Below are 22,300 nucleotides of genomic sequence, written 5' to 3'. Positions count from 1 at the left end.
TATATATTAAAATTTAAAAGTCAAAAATAAAGTTGTGCGGGGTTTGTTGTGGAGAATGGGGTTTGCTAACTGCAGCCCCCTGTTCTGTAACATGGGTCTCACATTTCTACCCGAATCCATGATCGTTTCACGGGGACACAAGAGACGCTGGAACTGGAATCGCGGTCCTCTCACGGATTGTTTGTCAGATTGCAGTCTCGGCTCAGACCGCAGTTTGTGAAGAGAGGCCGGTCCAAAATCCTATGCATTTCATACATAGACCGATCGCTAATGTGAATCAGTTTTGGGGAGTTAAATTACCAGAAATGGTGAAATTAGAGAATTAAATTATAAGTTAATAAACTTTTGGCGGGCATTTCAAATTGTAGGAAGCTGGCGGTTACTTTCCGCGCTTCATTCGCTGCCCTCTGTTCATTGGTGAATAAGCCTGATGTCTGATTGGGTTATTCCTTCCACCAATACCATTAGGCACTGTTCCACCAATCAGAAGCGCCACTCTGCATTCCCCCAGCAGGTACAAGAAGGGCGAGTGCGGGAGGATTCTCTCATTTTCTGAGAAATACTTGCTGAGATTGTGGAAATGTCTGGACGGGGAAAAGGCAGCGGCAAAGCTCGGTCGAAGGCCAAGTCTCGCTCGTCCCGGGCCGGACTGCAGTTCCCTGTGGGCCGTGTTCATAGGCTCCTGAGGAAGGGTAACTATGCTGAGCGAGTGGGTGCCGGAGCGCCGGTCTATCTGGCTGCTGTGCTCGAGTATCTGACGGCTGAAATCCTCGAGCTGGCTGGCAACGCGGCCCGGGACAACAAGAAGACCCGCATCATCCCCAGACATCTGCAGCTGGCCGTCCGCAACGACGAGGAGCTCAACAAGCTGCTGGGAGGGGTGACCATCGCTCAGGGCGGGGTGCTGCCCAATATCCAGGCCGTGCTGTTGCCCAAGAAAACCGGAGGCGCCAGCAAGTGAAGCGACAGAAAGTGAACCCAGTGACCCAAAGGCTCTTTTCAGAGCCACCCACAGTGTCTGTGGAAGGGCTGATCCGTGGTTGCGGTGATCGTGGGGAAGGAGCTCTATGAAATCCGCAATAATAAATGAGACACTGGTATTTCAATGGGCCGCACAGCATAATGAGTACAATTATCATTTATACATTTTAATGTAACCAGGTCACGTCCAGATAGCGGACATAACAGCGGGGCCCAGAGTCCGCTGAACAGCAGTAACTCCCGGCACCATTTCAAATGAAGCCCCGCAGAATGCACACACCGCTCACAGCACCAGGGCAAAGAACAGCAGGGCTCGCCTGAGCACCGGCTGAGGCGAGTGCGGGGCAATTTTGTTTCCAGGCAATCGGCCTGTGTATCTGCCAGAGCCGCGACACCGCCCGGCGCTCTTCGTCTGAAACACGCGGAGTAACTTTCTCTTCCCTTCTCGTCATGTTCCTCCCGCTTCCGCCAGTTGAATGGATGAATGGAGCTCTCTCCCAGCGGAGAGACAGCGGATTCACTGGGTCCGGAGTGGGGAAATGGGGAACTTCAGAAAGGCCGCCACTTCCAGAGTCCTGACCCACAGAGCGGCAGTTTGATCTCCAGCCATTAATGTCACAACCCCGCTCTTCCTGACCTGATGCCGCCCAGTCTGTGTTCCACAGTGTGGTTTGACTCTGGACTTTACCGGTGTGTAACAGGCGGGGACACCGATCTGCTCACTGCTTCCTGAACAAATCCCACCGCCGACAGTACAACCGGTGACCAAGCGGTGCTGATGTTTGCATCCTAACAATATTCTACAAACCCCCAATTACCCCTCCAGAGTTGTCAATAATTAGATGAAAATCTCGCCCACCGGAGTCCCTGAAATATAATCGAACATTCTGGGAAATAAAGAGTTAACATTTCAGTCCAATGACATTACATCAGATCTCCGGGTCACTGCTCCCTCTGTGAGGCGGTGGGTGGCTCTGAGAAGAGCCTTTGTGTTGTGCTCGGGAGAAAGGGCAGAGTTCTTCAGCCGCCGAAGCCATAGAGAGTGCGGCCCTGGCGTTTCAGAGCGTACACCACATCCATGGCAGTCACCGTCTTGCGCTTGGCGTGCTCGGTGTAGGTGACCGCGTCCCTGATCACATTCTCCAGGAAAACCTTCAGCACCCCACGAGTCTCCTCGTAGATCAGCCCTGAGATGCGCTTGACGCCGCCACGCCGAGCCAGGCGCCGGATGGCTGGTTTGGTGATGCCCTGGATGTTATCACGGAGCACTTTACGGTGCCGCTTGGCCCCGCCTTTGCCCAGACCTTTGCCTCCTTTCCCTCTGCCAGACATGATGCTGCTTCACTCAAGTCGCTGCTCAATGACACTCCGACTGCTGCTGTCTCCTTTTATACACAGCGCCCCGACCTGCCCGAGAAAGGCGCAGCGAGAGAGAGAGAGAGACAGAGAGAGAGGCGGGGAGGGGAGGGGACAGAGTCAGAGGGACAGACAGAGCAGGGAGCGGCCTCTCATCTCCCAGCTCCGCCCCCACTTTGCCACAACCGCCAATTTCCACCGGTTTCCCCACAACAGAAGGGAAACACAGCGCTCCGGATAAACTCTCTCACACCCCAGGTCCGTGTTGAAGGATTTCCCGGTTTCACCGCCTCCCCTGCTCCCGAATTATCAGAAATCCGTTTCCATTCGCCAACAAATACTTGAGGGAGCGGCTGAAAGTGACGTCCGTCCCTCCCCGGGCCCAGGAACAGGGCAGAGCGCCCTCCTCACACACAGAGTTGGTGGGGGAGGGGGCAGAGGCCTCCAGTGATGAGAAGATTAATTCATTAAATACAAATCTGGGAGAGCTGTGGTACCGGACACTGAGGGGGGAATGAAAATCACGGTCACAGGAAGGGGCAGGAATTATAAGCAGATCTGTGCTCCTGGTGACTTCTCCAGTGCAGTTAAAGTTGTGGCGAGGGAGCTGGTGCAGGAGGGAGGGATTCAGGTACAGGAATCATTGGGCTCTCTTCCAGGGCAGATGGGACCGGGAAAAGGAGGTCGGGTTCCACCTAAACTGCAGGGGAACCAATGTCCTCACAGGGAGGTTCACTGGTGCTACTCAGGAGGGTATAAACCAGTGTGGCAGGGGGTGGGGACCAGAGCTGCAGGTCAGCAGGTGGGGGGACTGAGGGGAAGGTCAGGTTTGGGAACAGTCAGCCTGATGGGGAAGACGGGCAGGGCCGGGTAAATTAACACAGTGGGACTGAGGGGCTGAAGTGTGTGTGTTTCAATGCAAGAAGCACTGGTAGGGCAGATAAACTTACAGCCAGGAGGAGTGCACGAACCTATTGATAGTGTGTTGGGAACACAAATGGTGTGTTACCTCCCTGGTGCCAGGGTCAGGGATGTCTCGCAGCAGGTAGAGGACATTCTGCGAGGAGAGGGTGAGCAGTCTGAGGTCCTGGTCCATTACAGTGCCAATGACATAGGCAGGAGCAGGGATGAGGACCTGCACACTGATTTTAGGGAGCGAGGTAGAAGGTTAAAAAGCAGGACTTCCAGGATTGTCATCTCAGGATTCATGCTCGTGCCACATGCTGGTGAGGTGAGACATGGTGCAGTTCAACGTGTGGCTCAGGAGCTGCTGCAGCAAGGAGGGCTGCTGGTTTCTGGATCATTGGGCTCTCTTCCAGGTGGCACCGGTACAAACAGGACAAGGATGGTAAGGTGAGGGGACCTTGGACGACGCGAGAGATCTGAAATTTAGTCAGGAAGAAAAAGGAAGCATACGCAAGGTTTAGAAAGCTTTAGGAATGTGGGCAGCACAGTAGCGTAGCGGTTAGCAGGACGCTATTACAGCGCCAGCAATCAGGGTTCGATTCCCGTCACTGTCTGTAAGGAGTTTGTACGTTCTCCCGTGTCTGCGTGGGTTTCCTCCAGGTGCTCCGGTTTCCTCCCACATTGCTAATAGGGTAGGTTAATTTGGGTTTAAAATGGGCGGCGCGGACTCATTGGGCCGGAAGGGCCTGTTACCACACTGTAAATAAAATTTAAAAATTTAAATTTAATTTAAAATCAGACAGGCCCTTGCTGAATATAAAGATAACAGGAAAGTGCTCAAACAGGTGATTAGCAAGGCCAAAAGGGGCCATGAAATGTCCTTGGTGAGCAGGATCAAGGAGGATCCCACAGCATTTTATACTTGTATTAAGAAAAAGAGGATAATTAAGGAGAGGGTGGATTCACTCAGGGATAAAGGGGGAACGTGTGCTTGGTGTCAGAGCAAGTAGCTGAGGGACTGAATGAGTGCTTTGCATCAACATTTACTGAGAAGGAATTGGAGGACTGTGAAAACATGCTTATGTGCTGGAACACTGAGGTTAAGGAGGAGGTGGTGCTGGCTATTCTGACAACCATTTAGGTGGATAAACCCCCAGGGCCTGATGGCATCAACACCAGGTTATTGTGAGAGGCAAGGGATGAGATTGCTGGGGTGTTGACCAATATCTTCATGTCCTCTTGAGCCACAGGCATGGTCTTGGAGGACTGGCAAGTTGCTAATGTTGTGTCTTTGTTCAACAAGGGAAACAGGGATAACAGTTAATTATAGACCAGTGAGCCTCACATCAGTGGTCGGGAAGCTATTGGAGACAGTAGTTAGGGGTAGGATTTATGCACATTTCGAAAGGCATGGCCTACGTAGGGATGGTCAGCATTGCTTTGTGCGGGGCAGATCATGTCTGACAAACTTGACTAAATTTTTTCTTGGAGGTGACAAAGGTGCTTGATGAGGGCAAGGCAGTGGACGTTATCTACATGGACTTCAGTGAGGCATTTGACGAGGTCCCTCATGGCAGGTTGATTCAGAAGATAAAAATGCAAGGGATCCAGGGTGAATTGCCAGTTTGGATTCAGAGCAGGCTTTCCTATAGAAGACAGAGTCAGAGTAGGAGTGGAAGGCTGTGATTCTGGCTGGAGGTCCATGGCCACTGGGACCTCTTGTTTGTGATACACATCAATGACTTGGATGTAAATGTCGATGGGTGGATCAGTAAGTTTGCGGATGACACAAGATCGGTGTAGTTGTGGACAGTGCAAATGACTATCAAGGCAATAAGCAGAATATAGATCAGCTACATACTGTATATGGGCAGAGAAGTGGCAGATCCAGTTTAATCCGGGCAAGTGTGAGGTGCTGCACTTTGGCAGGTCAAATGGAAGTATACAATTGGTGGTATGCCCCTTCATAGCAGTGAGACACAGAGTCCAAGTCCATAGCTCAGTGTCAGTAGCTATGCAGGTGGATAAGGTGGCTACGCAACTGGATTACTCCCAGTGCCACGTGCCAGTTAGGGCAGGAATAGAAAGACAGAACAGATGAATGTGTGGCTGAGGAACTGGTGCAGGGGGCAGAATTTCAGGTTCTTGAATCACTGGAACCTCCTCTGGGGCAGAAGCAACCTGTACAAGAGGGAGGGGTTGTGCCATAACTGCAGGAGAACCAATATCCTGGCTGGGAGGTTCACTGGTGTTAATCGGGAGGGTTTAAGCTGGTTTGGCAGGGGGATGGGAACCAGAGCGCCAGGTCAGAAAGGGGAGGGGTTGTGAGGAAGGTAGATGTCATGAGCACTAAGAACAGGCAGGAGCACGGTAAGAGACACAATGGGATGGACGGGTTGAAGTGTGTGTATACAGTAATGCCAGCAGTTCTATGGGGAAGGGTGAAGAACTGAAGAGCAGGGATCAGTACATGGAACTATGATGTTGGGGCCATTACTGGGTTGAGAGAGGGACAGGGCTGGATGCTTAATGTTCCAGGGATTCAATGTTTTCAAAAAGATGGAGGGGGAGGTAAAAGGGGGGAAGAGTTAAAAGGGGGAGGGGGTAAAGGGGGAGGGGGTTGCACAATTAATTGGGGACAATATCACAGCTGCACTCAGAGGGGACATAATGTTGGGTTCATCCACTGAGTCTCTACGGGTAGAACTCAAACATAAGAAAGGGCCAATCCACAGGCCCAGCAATAGCCACCGGGACATTGAGGAACAGATATGCAGGCAGGTGAGGGAATGTTGTAAAAACAACAGGGCTGTTGTACTGGGTGAATTCAACTTCCCTGACATAGACTGGGAACTCCTGAGTGCAAGAGGTTTAGATGGGGCAGAATTAGTTAGGTGCATCCAGGAGGGTTTCTTGTCAATATGTAGATAGTCCAACAAAGGAGAGGCCTGGCAGTACTTGAGCTGGTGTTGGGTAATGAGCCTGGCCAGGTGACTGAACATTCAGTGGGAGAACAGTTAGGGAACAGTGACCACAACTCCTTAAGCTTTATGGTAGCTATGAATAAGGATAAGTATGGACCTCGCGGGAGAGCATGAAATTGAAACAGGGCAAATTCTGAGAGCATTAGGCAGGAACGGGAGAGTTAATTGGGAACAGCAGTTTTTGGGCAAGTCCACATCTGACTTGTGCAGGGTGTTTAAAGACCAACGAACCTCAGCTACTGACACTCCTCGAGAATCATTCTGTGCCCATAGAACATTGAACTGTACAGCACAGGACAGGCCCTTCTGCCCATGATGTTGTGCCGATGTAACGAAGCATCATTAAATGCCGAAGTAAACTAATCCCTGCTGCCTACACAACGTCCATATCCCTCCATTCATGTCCGTATCCAAGAGTCTCATAAATGCCGGTATCGTGTCTGCCTCCACCACCACCCCTGGCAGCACATTCCACACACCCACCACTCCCTGTGTGTAAAAAAATTGCCCCGCACTTCTCCTTTGAACTTGCCCCCTCTCACCTTAAACACATGTCCTCTAGTGTTAGACATTTTGATCCTGGGAAAAGATACTGGCAGGCAACTCCATCTCTGCCTCAGGAACTTTGATCAAGCCTCTCCTCAATCTCCACGGCTCCAGAGAAAACCAACCGGGGGGCGGGGCGGAGCGAGCTGTCAATCAGAGGGGCGGCAGTGGGCGGTCGGGGGTTGAATCTGTAGCTGGGGAAGGGGAACAAGAATTGTCAGCGGAGCAGCAAAGGGGGGATTCACATGGGGCGCGGCAGCCTCTGTACACAGAAAGGGAAAGGTTGGGGACACTGAAACTCAGGGAGGTCGATTCGCTCTTCAGTGGGTCGGAGAGACGGGTTTAAATGATCAGCGTTAAATGAGGAGAAGATTGAAACTAAACTGAAATGCTGGAAATCTGGAAAAAAAGCAGAGACCGCCGGAGACACTCAGCAGCTATGGAGAGAGGGAGAGAAGGAACATCTCAGGTCAGAGATGGGAAGGGGGGCAAGTTCACGTTAAATTGCAGAACAGAATGGGGAGAGATCCATGGGGTGTTATGAGTTTCTGTATAACCCGAGGCCGCCGAGTGGGACGATGGGGACAGAGAGACGGTAAATACGATTACTGTATTTGGCTTAGAAATTGCCAATAGCAGGGATCATTGATTCCCAGTTTCATAGCGTTTCACAGCACTGAAACAGGCCGTTCAGCCCTCCACGTCCATACCACCAGTGGGCACCCATCCGTATTAACGCCATCTCCCAACACTCGGCCTGTTGCCTCTCCATACCTGGGCAATTCAACAGCTCGGCTGGACACTCAGTAAATACCGTCAGCAGCTCTGCTTGCACCACTCTCCCCAGCAGTGTAGTCCAGGTATTCACCGCTCTCTGGGCAACCAAAGTCAGCCTCAGATCCCTGCAAACCCTAAACCTGCATCTTCCAGCTTTATCTATTTCTGATATGGGGAAAAGCAGTCCACCCCGTCTATATTCCACATAATTATATACACCTGAACCCTGTCCCCTGCGTCAGGAAAAACAGAACTAACGTCGGCTGTCTCTCCTAATAACTGAACTGCTCCATCGCACATGACAAACCGGTGAATCCCATCTGTAGCACTGTCACGTCTTCGCTGTATATGTTGACCAGAACACTGGCACTGGGCCTGTTGTCTGATGAGGAAAGGTTGGACAGTCTGGGCTTGTATCTGTTGCAGTTTAATCAAGTAGGGACTTGATTGAAACAGTCAGAGGTCCTGAGTGGTCCTGACAGGCCACGTGGGGAGAGGATGGTTCGACATGTGGGAGAATGTGGGAATGGAGACTGCTGGTTACTGATAAGGGGTCTCTTGTTTCAGCCAAGAATGATTTAGGATTGCTTATAAAGATTATGGTTTGTTTGCAAAGATTTTTTTTTGCCTCAGAGGTTGTTGAGTCTTTGCTTCCAACACCCTTTGGAGAAGAGAATTGGAGAGTCTTTCAACCTTTCTAAGGGAAAGGTGTTGAGATAATAAGGAAGGGGGTGAGACATTAATGTGGGCAGACAGGAACCTGGAGTTTGATGTTAAACTGAGAACAGCCGTGAGCTCATTAAATGCCAGAGCAGGTGGGAGAGGTTGAGTGGGGACTCCTGCTCCTAATTCGGATGTCAGTGTGTCTGTGTGTCCCTGTGGGGTGGTGACTAGGACTGGACACATCGCGCCAGCTGTGGCCCAACTTGTGTTTCTACAGTTCCAGCAGAGCTTCCTGCTCTGCCATCCTGTGCCTTCAGCCAACAAAGGCAAGTCTCCCATTCGCCTCAACCCACAGACCCACCTGTCCCCCTACCTTCAGGGACCTGTCCACATGATCCCCAGGGTCCCACTGCCCCTCCACACTTCTCCACATCCCCCCACCCCCATGTACTGTGTGTCCCCCAGCCGTGTTCCGACTGCCCACCTGCATCACCTCACTTCCCCGGGTTAAATTTCATTTGTTACCTGTCTGCCCACCTGTTTGCCCCCATGGCATTGACCTTCCCTCTGACATTTGTTCAACACTTTGCTGGCATCCATGTGGACCACATCATGTACACTCTCCTCATCAACTCTCCTGAAAAAAAAAATCGACGTACCAGTTCCAGCCTTCCCATCTCAAAGTGCGACTGACTGTCCTCGAGAATCATTCTGTGCCCATAGAACATGGAACTGTACAGCACAGGACAGGCCCTTCTGCCCACGATGTTGTGCCGACGTAATGAAACATCATTAAATGATGAAGTAAACTAATCCCTGCGGCCTACACAATGTCCGTATCCCTCCATTCATGTCCCTATCCAAGAATGTCATAAATGCTGGTATCATATCTGCCTCCACCACCACTCCTGGCAGCACATTCCACACACCCACCACTGTCTGTGTAAAAAAAACTTGCCCCGCACTTCTCCTTTGAACTTGCCCCCTCTCACCTTAAACATATGCCCTCTAGTGTTAGACATGTTGATCCTGGGAAGAAGATACTGGCAGGCAACTCCATCTCTGCCTCTCATAATCTTAGGAACTTTGATCGGGTCTCTCCTCAGTCTCCACCGCTCCAGAGAAAACCACCCAAGTTTGTTCACTGTACCTCAGAGCATGTGACAATAATAAACCAATTTATCAATGTAGCACATGCCCTCTCATCCAGACAGCATCCTGGTGAACCTCTTCCGCACCCTCTCCAAAGCCTCCACATCCTTCCTGTAATGGGGCGACCAGAACTGAATACAATACTCCAGATGCAGCTGAACCAGAGTTTTATAAAACTGCAACATAACTTCCTGACTCTTGAACTTAGTGCCTGGACTAATGAAGGTATGCTTGCCGTACACCTTCTTTGCCAGCTGATCAACTTGTGCAGCCTCTGTCAGGGAGCTATGGACATGAACACCAAGATTCCTCAATGCATCAGCACTGTTAATGGTCCTGCCATTTACAGTGTCCTGTCCCTTTACATTTGATATCCCAAAGTGCAACACCACTCACTTGACCAGATTAAACTCAGTCTGCCAATTCTACACCGACTTCAGCAACTCATCTATATCCCAATGGATCCTTTGGCAATCTTCAACACTATCCACAACGCCACCAATCTTTGTATCATCTGTGAAGTTACTAACCCACCCATCCACCTTTCCAGCCAAGTCACTGAACTCCCACCAGAATAAGCCACATCAACCACCACCCTCTGTCTTCCATGGGCAAACCCACTCCCGATCCAAGAATCCAGTTCTGTGCCGTTCTCAGTGGTGATTCCTGCCGTCCCTCAGAACTCTCCCCAGTAATTCCCCAGCACTGCTGTGACGGTGACCGGCCTGTAATAATTCAGTCTGTCCCTGTCTCCCTCTGTAACCACGTCAGCAGCCCTCCAGTCCTCTGGCACCCCACCTCTAGCCAGAGAGGGCTGGGAAATGATGGGCAGGGTTTCATCACCCACGCTGCTCTGAACAGCCCGGGACGTGTTTATCAGGGCCGCTGAATTCTCTGTGTGTAAAGGTGCTGAACAATGTTTCTTCCCTCTGATCCGTCCCTCTCTCCCACTCCTCCTGCTCCTGTTCCGCATGTTCTCATTCAGCCCCTCGTGTCTGCTCCACCGGTCAATGAGGTCACAGCTGGTCTTTCACCTCAGCACCACCCTCCTGCACTACCCACAGGTACAGTGACTTCCTGGATGACTAAATATCTCCCAGAAACTATCAGTCTCAGCCCTGAATATACTGAACCTGGGTCTCCACAGTCCACAGGTCAGGAATATCAAGGTGAACCTTCCTCTGATGAAGGAAGCAGCTTCTGGACTTTGTCCTTGAAGCTCCAACCCCTCATTCTGAGACTGTGACCCTTCACTACAGACCCCTCAGACAGCAGAAATACCCTCCCTGTATCCGGTCTGTCACACCCTCCAACAATTCTGCAAGTCTCCATTGGATCTCCCCTTCTTCTCCTTAACCCCAGAGAATACAGGCCCAGCCCACTCACTGTCCCCTCACACAGGGGACCTGCCCTCCCTGCAACCAGTCCAGTCAGTGTGGGGAACAGTCACTGCACTCCCTCTGTTGCAGGTAGATCCTTCCTGAGGTAGTGAGACCAGACCTGGACACAATGTTCAAGCTGCGCTCTCACCAGGGCCCCATATAATCGCAGTGAGACATCTCTACTCCTGCTCTCCAATCCTCCTGCATCACAGGACAACATCCTGTCGGCTCCCTAATGCCCTGCTGTCCCTGCATGGTCACTGCCAGTGGTTTGTTTACAAGGACACCCAGGTCCCTCTGAACATTTCACTCTGTCCCCATGGAAAAAGTTCTCTCCTTTTCCGTGTTTCCTCTGGGAGTGGATGAGCTCACATTTCCCCACATTCTGTTCCATCTGCCCCGTCCTCACCCATTCACTTATCCTGTCTACACCCCAAACCCTCTCTGCAACCTTCTCACTGCTGACACTGCCCCCCAGCTCTGCAACACCAGCAGCCTTAGAGTCACAGAGTTATACAGCACCGAAACAGGCCCTTCAGCCCAACTCATCCATGCTGACTGAGTGGCCTTCCTGGACTGTTCCCATTTGCCTGCGTTTGGCCCACATCCCCGTAAACCTTTCCTCTCCATGGAACGGTCCAATTTCCTTTTAAATGTTGTAACCTGTACCCGCCTGTACCACCTCTTCTGGCAGCTCGTTCCATATACGCACCACGTTCTGTGTGATGAACCTGCCCCCAGGTCCCTTGTCAATCTTTCCTCTCTCACTTTATACCAATGCCTCTGGTTTTGGACTCCCCTCCACTCTCCTGGGAAAAGACATTGGCTGTTCACCTGACCTATGTCCTCCATGGTTTTATAAACCTCTCTAAGGTCACAAACACTTCAGGGGGAAAAATATCTTAGCCTATCCAACCTCTCCTCTTCACCCAGGCCCTCATCCACTCCCAGTAACATCCTCAACTCTCCTTTACACCCTCTCCAGTTGAACGACCTCTGCCTGACAGCAGGACACCCAGAACTGTACGCACTGCTCCAAATGCAGCTTTCCCAATGGCGTGTACAGCTGGAACATGATGTCCCAATATTCTGACCGATGAAGGCAAGCATGTCAAACGCCTTCTTCACCACCCTGTCGACCTGTGTTGCCACTTTGAAGGAATGAGGTAACAGCACACCGAGGTCTCTCCATTCTACAACACTCCCAGGGCCGGTTTGCCTTACCAAGACGCAACATCTCACATACATCTGCCGTTCCTCAGCCCACTGACCCAGTTGAACAAAGTCCCTTTATAATTTCAGATCAATGTCTTCACTCTCCACTATCCCACCCATTTTACTCTCATCTGCAAACTTACTGACAGTGCCACCTACACTCTCATCCAAATCTTTCATAGAAACGATGAACCACAGCAGACCCAGCGCCGATCCCTGCAGCACACCACTGGTCACATTCCACTAGTCTGAACAACATCACCATCCGCTGTCTCCTATCATCAAGCTAATACTTGTATCCATTTGACCAGCTGAACCTGGGTCCCATGTGATCTAACATTGCAGACTATCCAACCATGCGGGACCTTGTCGAAGGCCTTGCTTAAGCCCATGCAGACAACGTCTACCACACCTCCCTCATCTTCCTGGTCTCCTCTTCAAATCACTCGACTAAATTCAAGAGACACAATTTCCCCCACACAGACATATGCTGAATATACATAATCAGTCCTGCCTTTCCAAATGCATGTACATCCTGTCTCAGAATCCCTGCCAATAACTTACCCACTGATTAGCCTTTTGCTGTTTTCATACAGAATGTGGTGTGTGTATGGAATGAGCTGCAGAAGAGGTGGTACAGGCAGGTGCAGTTACAACATTTAAAAGGCATTTGGACAGTTCCATGGATAGGAAAGGTTTACAGGGATGTGGTCCAAATGCAGACAAATGGGAACAGTTCAGGTAGGTTAATTCATCCCCTCCAATAGCTGACCCACCGATCAGACTTGAACCTTCAATATTAGCCTCACCAGTCTATAGTTCCCTGGCTTTTCCTTGCAGCCTTTCTGAAATAAAGGCACAACTTTAGTCACCCACCAGTGTTCCAGTACCTCACCTGCAGCTATTGGTGACACAAACATCTCTGCATGTGTTCCCACAATTTCTTCCAGAGCTTCCCACAATATCCGAGGAGACAAGCCTCTGGGATTTATCTACCTTTATGCATTTTAAGACCCCCAACACCTCGTCTAATGAGGTTTCTGTTAACATTCCCGAGGTCCCGAGCATCCATGTCCGTCTCTACGGTAAATACAGATGAGAAATATTTAAGGCCGTTGCCCATCTCCTGTGGTTAGACACACATTTGACTTGGTTAACCTTTAAGGAGCGTTTTTTTTTTCTTTTGCTTTTTAACTGTTGTATTGGAAATGCATGTCTGGGCCTTGGGCTCAGAGTGGGACTGGATGTCTCTGCTGTCTGACACTGTGGAACTGATGAGCTGTCGGTGTCGCTGTGCTCTGTAACCTACCTGGTGTGTGAGAGATGGAGCGGCTGCTCTGTTCCTTGTGCCTCGGGAGGAGGGAAGATCAGAGTTGATTGAAGTCTCTCCCTGTGGGAAGGAAAAGGAAACGAGATCAGTGAGGGAGAGGTAAAAGGCAGACGGCTGCGTCAAGCGGCCGGTGCAGCCAGTGCCAGTGTATGAGGCCGCTGCAGGGCTGCAGCTCTCAGCTTCTGCCGACCAGCAGAGGGCGGCAGCTCCGCAGCAAGTGAGGGACATACACACCGCCACATTCCGGCACGGATCCGGGAATGGGACTGCCCATGGAGCAGGGAGATTTACACCGTTCGCATTTCCACTCACCTCTCCCGGCGGACTCGCCGCTCAACCGGAACCAAACCGTTGCTGTTTCAACAGTGTCCCCCCACACTTCTCACCAGGAACCTGCAACTGACGGTGTTTGCAAAGCTTGCCCCCACCCTGAGCGTCCGGCTCTGTGTCCGCTGCTCACTGTCCAGTAACAACACACACGGGGAAAAAGGAACCAGACCGGGGCTTTTCCCTCCTGGTCTGAGGAGAAGGAAGCAGCAGTGACCGTCAGCGGCAGCTCTTCCCCAGCCCTGCCCACCGCAGCCCAGGGACCGGACTCTCCCTCCCCACTCACTCCATGTTCCGAGCCCAGTCTCTGCACCACTCCGCCTCTTCCCCCCAGCCGCCGCCTCCACTGCCCGGGTCCGGACTCCATGCCGATCCCTGAGCCCATCTGCGGAGCGGCTCCCAGAGCGATGCGCTGCTGGAAGGAGGCTGCTGTCAGCGCCCTGCCCCCGGGCCCGGGAGCTCTCCATTCCCGGCTGCTTTAAACACGCTCCCGTCGCTCGCTGAGGGAATGGCTCTCACAGGCGGAGCAGCAGCACACGGCGCATGTGCGCTGCCGGCCGCTGTCAATCAGGGCCAGGGGCAGGGGCTACACGGCGCAGCCGGACCTTTCCCCAGTTCACTTTGATCAGAGTCTGAGCCAAGGGTCCGGGGCTGGGGGAGGGAAAAGGCGGCTTACACCCGGGACCCGTCCGCTGTAAAACATGTGCACCAGGGATCGTTCTCTGCAAAGTGTGTCAGCTGTTCCTGAGGCTGAACGCAAGGTCCCTTCTTCTCGGGAGGGGAGACTCTCCCGTCCCGGGCTCACTGCAGACCGGCCTGTTCCACATTCCGGATATAATATGAACTGATCACTGCGACACCAAACGCTTTGTCGCTTTTACATTTTATTTTCAAAAATTCTCTGGTGTTTCCAGTTAACCTTGAAAGCAGAAAATCCGTCTCCCCGTCGGGGAATTGAACCCCGGTCTCCCGCGTGACAGGCGGGGATACTGACCACTATACTAACGAGGAACAGACAGGAGTATGTGATCTGTCATGCCGATGTCAGTGTACTGGATGGTTTACAGCATCACCCCCGTGTTTACTGTTGACTGTTAACAGGTATCTTTCAGACACCCAACTCAGTGTGTGACTGGAGGGGTCTCAGGATTCTCCACCGATTCAGTCACTTATTGTGTTCAAGGACTGGCCGGAGGTGGGGCTCCCACTAGGGCCGAGCTGCTTGTGGTTGGAAAGGAATATCAGGATTTATTTTTCTAGTTGAGTTATGTGTGAGGCAGGAAACGATTTGTAGCCCTCTGACTATCTCAGGGATCGACTCTCGCTTCGGTCCGATCCGGGCTGAATAATCACTGGGAGCTGTGTGACTCCGGTCTGTTGGAGGGTGGCGACATCAACTGGACGGAACAGGGACTGCAGCAGAGTGAGGAATGAGCCGTCAGAAAGCAGCTCGGGGACTGGTGATCGAGTCACAGAGTCAAACAGCACTGGAGACGGTTCAGCACCCGCATCTCCTGCAGCATCACGGAGCGATGGTGGTATAGTGGTGAGCATAGCTGCCTTCCAAGCAGTTGACCCGGGTTCGATTCCCGGCCATCGCAGGTTGTCGATTTTTAATCTCCTCACAACACGATCTGTGCAGAACACGAGGGGCCGAGCGGTCTGCTGCTGCTAACCCGCGTGCGGCTTCCTGGATTCGATCAGTGAGTGTCAGGGAGATCCCATCGCTGATCCATTAGTTATTGTTCACTGTGGGCAGGTCAGTGGATCAGGGATGGAATTCCCGTCCCCCGCCTTTTCCCGGGAAATCGATGAACGGATCAGTGCAGCTTCCTGCTGTCACTCTGTCTCAGATCCCCACAACAACCGAGGACACATCCCAGCATGTCCCAGGTGACGTGTTCACACTGAGTGACATCAGTGTGTTCACCCCCGCTCTCTGTCTGTGTTCACCCTGTGGGATCTCTCCCCTCACTCTCCCTCCGTTCCCAGAGGAACTTTAACCCGCTCTTCTCCATTCACAGTGTAATATAGAGTCACAGGGTCATGCAGCACGGAAACCAGCCCTTTGGTCCATCATGTCCATGCTGACCATCAAGTACCAATCCAGAATAATCTCTCCTACAGCACTGAGTCCATTGCCTTCAGTGCCTTGGCGATTCCAGGGCTCGTCTGGATACTTGTCAAACACCGCGAGAGTCCCTGCCTCCAGCACCCACTCAAGGGGAGGGTTCCAGATCCCAACCACCTTCTTCGTCAGGAACTTCTTCCTCTGATGCCCTCCGGTGAAAACATGTCTGCAATGGGGAGAAGTTCCTCACCATCTCCGCCCCTGATAATATGAGATAACTCTGCAAGGTCCCCGTCACCCTCATCCGCTCCAGGGACAAACACCACAATCTATATAGTTCCTGCTCATAACTGAAACGCTCCACCTCAGACATCATCCAGTTGATTATCCCCCGCACCCTCTCCTGTCCAGCCAGGGCTTCCGTCACCCCCTCTGCTCGACGAGAATATCCTATTTTTATGGCTGACCGGGCCGTTTTTGTTTTATTTTGTTTCCCATCTTTTGTGTCTGTGTGTAAGAAGATTGAATTCTCTCTTCATTGGTAAATTGCTGTTTCCGACGAGGTAAATAGCAGAGGATGGTTTCAATCCATCGACCTCTGGGTTATGGGCCCAGCACGCTGCCGCTGCGCCACTCTGCTGTTGGGTAAACATTGTGTGATGTTGCTGCGCTGTGAATGTCCCGCCTTCCCTTCGATCAGTTTTATTTGTTGTTTTTTTTCCCTCGCTGACTTCTCTTTCTTTCCTGACATTTCCCTTCTGTCTCTCTTCCTCTGTCTCTCTGTCTTCCTTTCCCTGTTCCTGACTCCCCGCCCCATCCGGTCACCATCCCTGTGCAGTCTGTGCTCTCTCCCGGTCGGATACCTCGTTCACGACATTTCAGCAATGACTGTGTTTGACATGATTTCATTGACCCTGTTACTGCGGCCCTGCTGTCGGACATTCTGTTCATCTTCCCCTCTGTGTGTCCGTGTTCCAGATATAACGGTCGGCGAATTAAAGGTTTCTCTAACTCTATGAGCAACGCGGCCGGACCGGGCAGTGACAGGTGGGAGAAGCGGGATGCCGCAGGGTCCAGTGTACTGACCTGGAAGGCCAGTGACTGGGATCATAAGGCTGTTCTCCCGGGCTGAGACTCGTCCACTGCACTCCGGGTGTGCTGAAGCCTGCCATGTCCCAAATGTGGGACACTCGACTGTAAAATATGTGGTGGCGGTGACTGTGTTTGCGCTCTCCCTGATCTTCAGTCAAGACTAGAATTACATTCGGCTTCTTCTGACCTTATGCCCCGCATGCTCCTTTGTCGCCTGTGGTAACGGAGACCTTCAGCGTTCAGAACGGGACTGATGCTGCCGCCCGTCTCGTCAATTCTATCGCCTCCGCCTCTCCAAATGACAGTTCAGTCTCCTGATCTTTTATCTGAACAATCTGTTGTCGGCTCACACCCCAGACCTGCGCGCTGCCCCGCCGAGGCTTTGTACCTGGGCCGACAAGGGTGAGTTTCTGACTCTCCCACGTGGGACGGTTTAGTAACAGGCCGGCGGGTGGTTATCCCGCCCCTGCCCCGAGCCCCGAGCTTCACTCCGGCACAAACCGATCGTTCGTCATTCTCGGATATACTTTCTCCTGACCCCGTGCCCTTACCAGTAAGGCTCAGATCCCGAAACTGAATCAATAAAAGGACGATACGGACCAAAGAGGGGGGATGTCTGGGAGTTGATGACCAGAAGATTGGAAATGATTTATCACTGGCGTTCGGGCAGCATCGCGTTTCTCCAAGAATTTCCGAGCACTGCTTCAAAATTCACGGTCACCAGCGTGGAGATGCCGGGGATTGAACCCGGGACCTCATACATGCAAAGCATGCGCTCTCCCACTGAGCTACATCCCCGATAGAAGGGAGCGGTTTTGAGACGCAGGAGACGGCAGACGCTTGCATCTGGAGCAACAAACAATCTGCTGGAGGAGCTCAGCGGGTCGGGCAGCATCTATGGAGGGAAATGGACGGTCGACGTTCCGGTCCAGGTGAAGGATCACGACCCGAAACGTCCCCAGACCATTTCCCTCCACAGATGCTGCCTGACCCGCTGAGTCCCTCCGGCGGTTTGTGTGTTGCTCCAGATTCCAGCATCTGCAGTCTCCTGTGTCTCCGATCTGCTGGAGGAACTCAGCGGGTCGAGTCGCATCAGTGGGAGGAAAGGAACAGGTGATTTTTCAGGTCGAATCCCTGCATCAGGACTAATGTAGGGACCTGATGCAGGGGTTCGACTCGGAACGTCGAAACATCGACAACTCCTTTCCCACGCAGATGCTGTCGGGCCCCCTCAGTTACTCCAGCAGATTGTTTGTTGCAATAGCTTTGGAAGTAAGCTCCCTCCCGTGTTTCTCCCGCTGAGAATATATCGTTGCCATTGAAACATAGAGGATAAAAATGGCGCAGGCCATTCGGCCCCCCGTGTTAGCTCCCCAATTCAGTAAATTTATGGCTGATCATCCAAGTTCACTCTCCTGTTCCAGGTTCTCTCCTCTCTCTGGATAATGTCCGTGGGTAGAAATTATTGAGTCAAATTGAATGACCTAAGACCAAACTACAAATGAACACAACATTACACTGATCAGTTCCAAGGACGTTGCTTTATGAAACTCACACATCCCGGTGAAAGGAAAACGGAACATCCGGACGTGAGACCCCGCAGGGAGGGCTCCCACTGAGCCCAGTGAGGCAGCAGCAGGGAGCGGCCGCCTCCGGACAGCGCAGTGTTACCCAGCTGACAATGACACGCACAGCAAAAGCTGCCGGCTCGCCAGCGTCCCTGGGTGGGCTCGAACCACCAACCTTTCGGTTAACAGCCGAACGCGCTGACCGATTGCGCCACAGAGACACCCTGAAGGAAGCGGGAATAAATGGTCCATTCCCGGGTTGGGAGGCGGTGACCAGGGACCGGTGCTGGGACCCGGCTTTCCACAACATGCATCAATGTTTTGGATCAGGGAGTCACGGACAACATAAAACAGAAAATAATGGAAACACTCAGTGGGTCGGGCAGCTTCTGTGGAGAGAGAAACAGAGGTAAAGTTTCAGGTTGGAAGTGAAGGGTCTTCGAACTAAAACGTTAAGTCAGTTACCCCACGGATGCTGCCCGACCCGCTGAGTGTTTCAGCAGGTTCCGTTCTTGCTTCAGATTTCCAGCATCTGCAGTTTGTTTGACTTTCACGGACAATATATCCAGGTTTGCTGCTGACACAAAACTGGGTGTCAGTGTGGGTTGTGAAGAGGATGCGGAGAGGCTTCAGGGGGATATCGACAGGTGAAGGGAATGGGCGACGACATGGCGGATGGGCTGCAAGGTGGGAAACTGAGAGGCGCTCTTCAGAAACAGTATCCAATCCCGGGGTCTCGTTAAACCTCTCAGTCCTGTTGATGTGATTGAACAAATGTTGGATTTCTTCAGTGTAGAAGGACCAGCAGCTCACTTTGTCTCTTTGCCAAACTGAACTGTTGACTTTGCAAACACATCAGGAGCGGATTTCTTTACTTTTCGTATTTACAGGTGCGCACCACAAATGCAACATCTCTTTACCGGGGATTTAAATGTTGGTGACTTCACGGCTGCATCAATTCTCAGACCAACACGTCCGGACGAGGTAGTGACTGATGGGGAGCAGCGGGTGCCGCACGGTCCAGTGTACTCACCTGGCAGGGGAGTGACGGTGATCACAAGGCTGTGCTCCGGGCTGATTCCAACCACCCTCTTCATGAATTTCTTCCTCGGATAACCACTGCTATTAGACACATCTGCTAAGGAGGAAAATTACCTTCTATCTACCCCATAATTTTGCATCCCCCTGTCCTCCTGCTCCGAGGATTATTAACTCGGTCGATCCAGTTTCTCCGTATAACTGAGGCGATCCTTTCCGGGCAACGTCCTGGTGAATGTCCCCACACTCATTCCGTTACCCTGTGACGCCCTGTGCTTCCACGAGAACATCCCCATTTTTATCCCTGATCGGCTCCCCCCTGTCTTTACCCATCTTAACACTAGTGTGTGTGAGTGTGTGTGTTAATGACGTTTCTAATCCCCCACTCTCCCCCGCCGCGCACCCTTAGTAAATTGCGTGGATTGGAGAATTTAAGACGAACACAAATAGCAGAGGATAGTTTCGATCCATTCTACCTCTTGGTTATGGTCCCAGCACGCTACCGCTGCGCCAGCACACCAGTACACTCGGGTCAAAGAGAAGCAGAACATCCGGGCTCTGGACGTGAGACCCCGCAGGGAGGGCTCCCACTGAGCCCAGTGAGGCATCAGCAGGGAGCGCCCGCCTCCGGACAGCGCAGTGTTACCCAGCTGACAATGACACGCAGAAGCAAAAGCTGCCGGATCGCCAGCGTCCCTGGGTGGGCTCGAACCACCGACCTTTCGGTTAACAGCCGAACGCGCTGACAGATTGCGCCACAGAGACACCCTGAAGGAAGCTGGAATCAATGGGCCGTTCCCGGCTTGGGAAGCGGTGACCAGGGACCGGTGTTGGGATCCGAGTTTTCACAATCTGCGTCAATGGGTTGAATCAGGGAGTCGCGGATAATATCAAACAGAAAAAAAAACAGTGGAAACCCATCGGCGAGTCGGGCATCATCTGTGGACGGAGAAACTGAGTAAATGTTTCAGATCGGAAAGTGAAGGATCTTCAACATAAACTGTTCCCTTTGTTTCTCTTTTGCACAGATGCTGCCTGTTCAGCATTTGCTGTTCTTGCTTCAGATTTACAGCAGCTGCAGTTTGTTTGAATTCCACGGACAATATATCCAAGTTTGCTGATGACACTAACTGGGTGTGAGTGCGGGTTGTGAAGAGGATGCGGAGAGGCTCCAGGGGGATACTGATAGGCGAAGGGAATGGGTGAAGACACGGCGGGTGGGATGTTCTGTGGAAAATGGTGACGTGCTGATCAGAAAATGGATTTCATTGAATGGTGAGTGATTGAACGGTGTTGGTGTTGTGAGGAACCCAGGTGTCCTTGTGCACAACACACTGAACATTAACATGCAGGGTCGGTGAGCAAGTGGGAAGGCAAACTGTATGATGATCTTTATTGCAGAGAGTTTGGGTCTCGGAGCAAACACGTCTCATTGGAATTCTACAGCGTCCTGGTGAGACGGCACCTGGGATATATGGACATGAGAATCAGGAGCAGGAGTAGGCCACTCGGCCATTCACGTTCTGTTCCGCCATTCTGTGAGGTCACGGTTCATCTGATTGGATACTGAACTCCACATTACCCGCCTCCCCGCTTGACCTTTCACCCCTTGCTGATTTACTCATATATCCATGTTGGCCTTCAAAAATATTCATATCTCTGCTTCCACCGCCGTTTGAGGCCGGGAGATGCAAAGACTCCCGGCCTCCTGTGTACAGGTGCGTCCCCTACCTGAGGAAGGACACTCTGTGACCGAGGGAGTGCAGCAAAGGATTCACAGGGTCTGTACCTGTGAGGAGAGGTTCAGCAGCGTGGACCCGACGCTGTCTAGGGTTCAGTGAGTGAGAGATGACCCTCATTGCTCCTCACACACTCTGGGCCACAAGATCCGGGCCCGGAGCAAATGGTCGAATTTTATATCGGTAAGTAAGTGAAAATGAACCACATTGTCGGATGTATAAAATAAAGCAGAAATGCTGAGCAGACCAGGCCGCGTCCGTGGGAAGGGAAACTGGAGTTAACGTTTCAGGATCAAATCCCTCCCCGCATCTTTTGTCCCATTTTCAGTTCTGACGAGCGGCGTTTGATCTGAAACGGTCGCTCTCTTTCTCTTCCAACAGATGCAGCCTGGCCTGATCGGTATTTCCAGCGTGTTATGCATTTGTTTTACTACTCAGCGAGGAGGACCATTCTGCCATCCTGTCCATAGTCGGCTGCTGATAATCCTTGACTTTCAGCAGTAACCAGAACCACTGCACCCGAGAGTATTTCCAAGGTAAAAGAGGTCATGTGTCAGTCGGGTAATTGTCCCCGAAGAATGTTCTTCGTGTGTCGGTGAGCTGTAGAATGTGGGAATGGGGATGCTGGGAATGTGGGGGGCATGAAATGGGATCGGTGTCAATAGGTGATTGAAGTGTGGACCCAGGGTGCAGAAAGGTCTGTTTCTGTACTCTGTGACTCTATGACCATGGCCCTATTATAGAACAACTGAGATTGTAGTAACGGAGGAGGAGATTTATGGGGATATTTCCAGCTCTGGGACACTCCAGCTGTGGGAAAGAATTGTAATAGTGGGACTATTTAGTTCTCTGAAACAGAGGAAGCTGCAGGAAGATTTAATGGTGTTTTTTCCACATTTATACAACAGTTTATTCCTGTTCATGAAACTTAATTCAAGGATTGCAATTGCACGTTGCAAATACCGCTAAATACGTGAGATGTCTTTGAGTGAAGAGCAAGGAAAAGGAGGGTCTCAGGGTCAGGATACAGGAGGGAAACCGGGAGAGCGACGGAATGTGGGCAGTCGTGGAGAGAGGGAGAGGGAGAGAGACAGACATATGGACAGACAGTCAGAAAGACAGACAGACAGAGCGAGAGAGAGTCAGAGAGGGAGAGAGAGAAAGAGAGAGAGA

General features: G+C 51.8%; 2 protein-coding genes and 6 non-coding genes across 12 annotated transcripts in view; 3 read left to right on the top strand and 5 right to left on the bottom strand.

Moving 5' to 3' along the window:
- Window positions 1-547: 547 nt before the first annotated feature.
- LOC127587206 (late histone H2A.L3) lies at window positions 548-1,091 on the top strand. Its single transcript, XM_052045407.1, has one exon. It carries the CDS (start codon window positions 581-583, stop codon window positions 959-961), a length of 381 nt encoding a protein of 126 aa, XP_051901367.1. The 5' UTR covers window positions 548-580; the 3' UTR covers window positions 962-1,091.
- Window positions 1,092-1,098: 7 nt separating this feature from the next.
- LOC127587210 (histone H4) overlaps window positions 1,099-22,300 on the bottom strand; it is a 226,995-nt gene continuing 205,793 nt past the window's right edge. For 2 of the 5 annotated variants that reach the window (XM_052045414.1, XM_052045416.1), the window contains one exon: window positions 1,099-2,388. In XM_052045414.1, the coding sequence (XP_051901374.1) occupies window positions 2,002-2,313 (312 nt within the window). In that variant the 5' untranslated portion in view covers window positions 2,314-2,388 and the 3' untranslated portion in view covers window positions 1,099-2,001. Of the gene's footprint in view, window positions 4,001-6,769; window positions 6,789-22,300 lie in introns of those variants that run through there. The other 3 variants (XM_052045412.1, XM_052045413.1, XM_052045415.1) reach the window with 2 other exon arrangements.
- trnad-guc (transfer RNA aspartic acid (anticodon GUC)) lies at window positions 14,559-14,630 on the bottom strand. The gene has a single exon. It is a non-coding gene; the product is annotated as a tRNA-Asp (tRNA).
- trnag-ucc (transfer RNA glycine (anticodon UCC)) lies at window positions 15,149-15,220 on the top strand. The gene has a single exon. It is a non-coding gene; the product is annotated as a tRNA-Gly (tRNA).
- On the top strand, window positions 16,769-16,929 carry LOC127587288 (U1 spliceosomal RNA). Its single transcript, XR_007958769.1, has one exon. It is a non-coding gene; the product is annotated as a U1 spliceosomal RNA (small nuclear RNA).
- Window positions 17,509-17,580, bottom strand: trnaa-ugc (transfer RNA alanine (anticodon UGC)). The gene has a single exon. It is a non-coding gene; the product is annotated as a tRNA-Ala (tRNA).
- trnan-guu (transfer RNA asparagine (anticodon GUU)) lies at window positions 18,498-18,571 on the bottom strand. Its single transcript has one exon. It is a non-coding gene; the product is annotated as a tRNA-Asn (tRNA).
- trnan-guu (transfer RNA asparagine (anticodon GUU)) lies at window positions 20,080-20,153 on the bottom strand. The gene has a single exon. It is a non-coding gene; the product is annotated as a tRNA-Asn (tRNA).

Source organism: Pristis pectinata, chromosome 39, assembly GCF_009764475.1.
Source record: "Pristis pectinata isolate sPriPec2 chromosome 39, sPriPec2.1.pri, whole genome shotgun sequence".
Taxonomy (NCBI): Eukaryota; Metazoa; Chordata; class Chondrichthyes; order Rhinopristiformes; family Pristidae; genus Pristis; species Pristis pectinata.
Note: the sequence above shows the minus strand (reverse complement) of the source record. Positions and strands in the feature narration are given on the sequence as shown.

Bases quoted from the DNA above. Each gene is read 5' to 3' on its own strand.
- LOC127587206 (XM_052045407.1), top strand. From the start codon at position 581: ATGTCTGGACGGGGAAAAGGCAGCGGCAAAGCTCGGTCGAAGGCCAAG.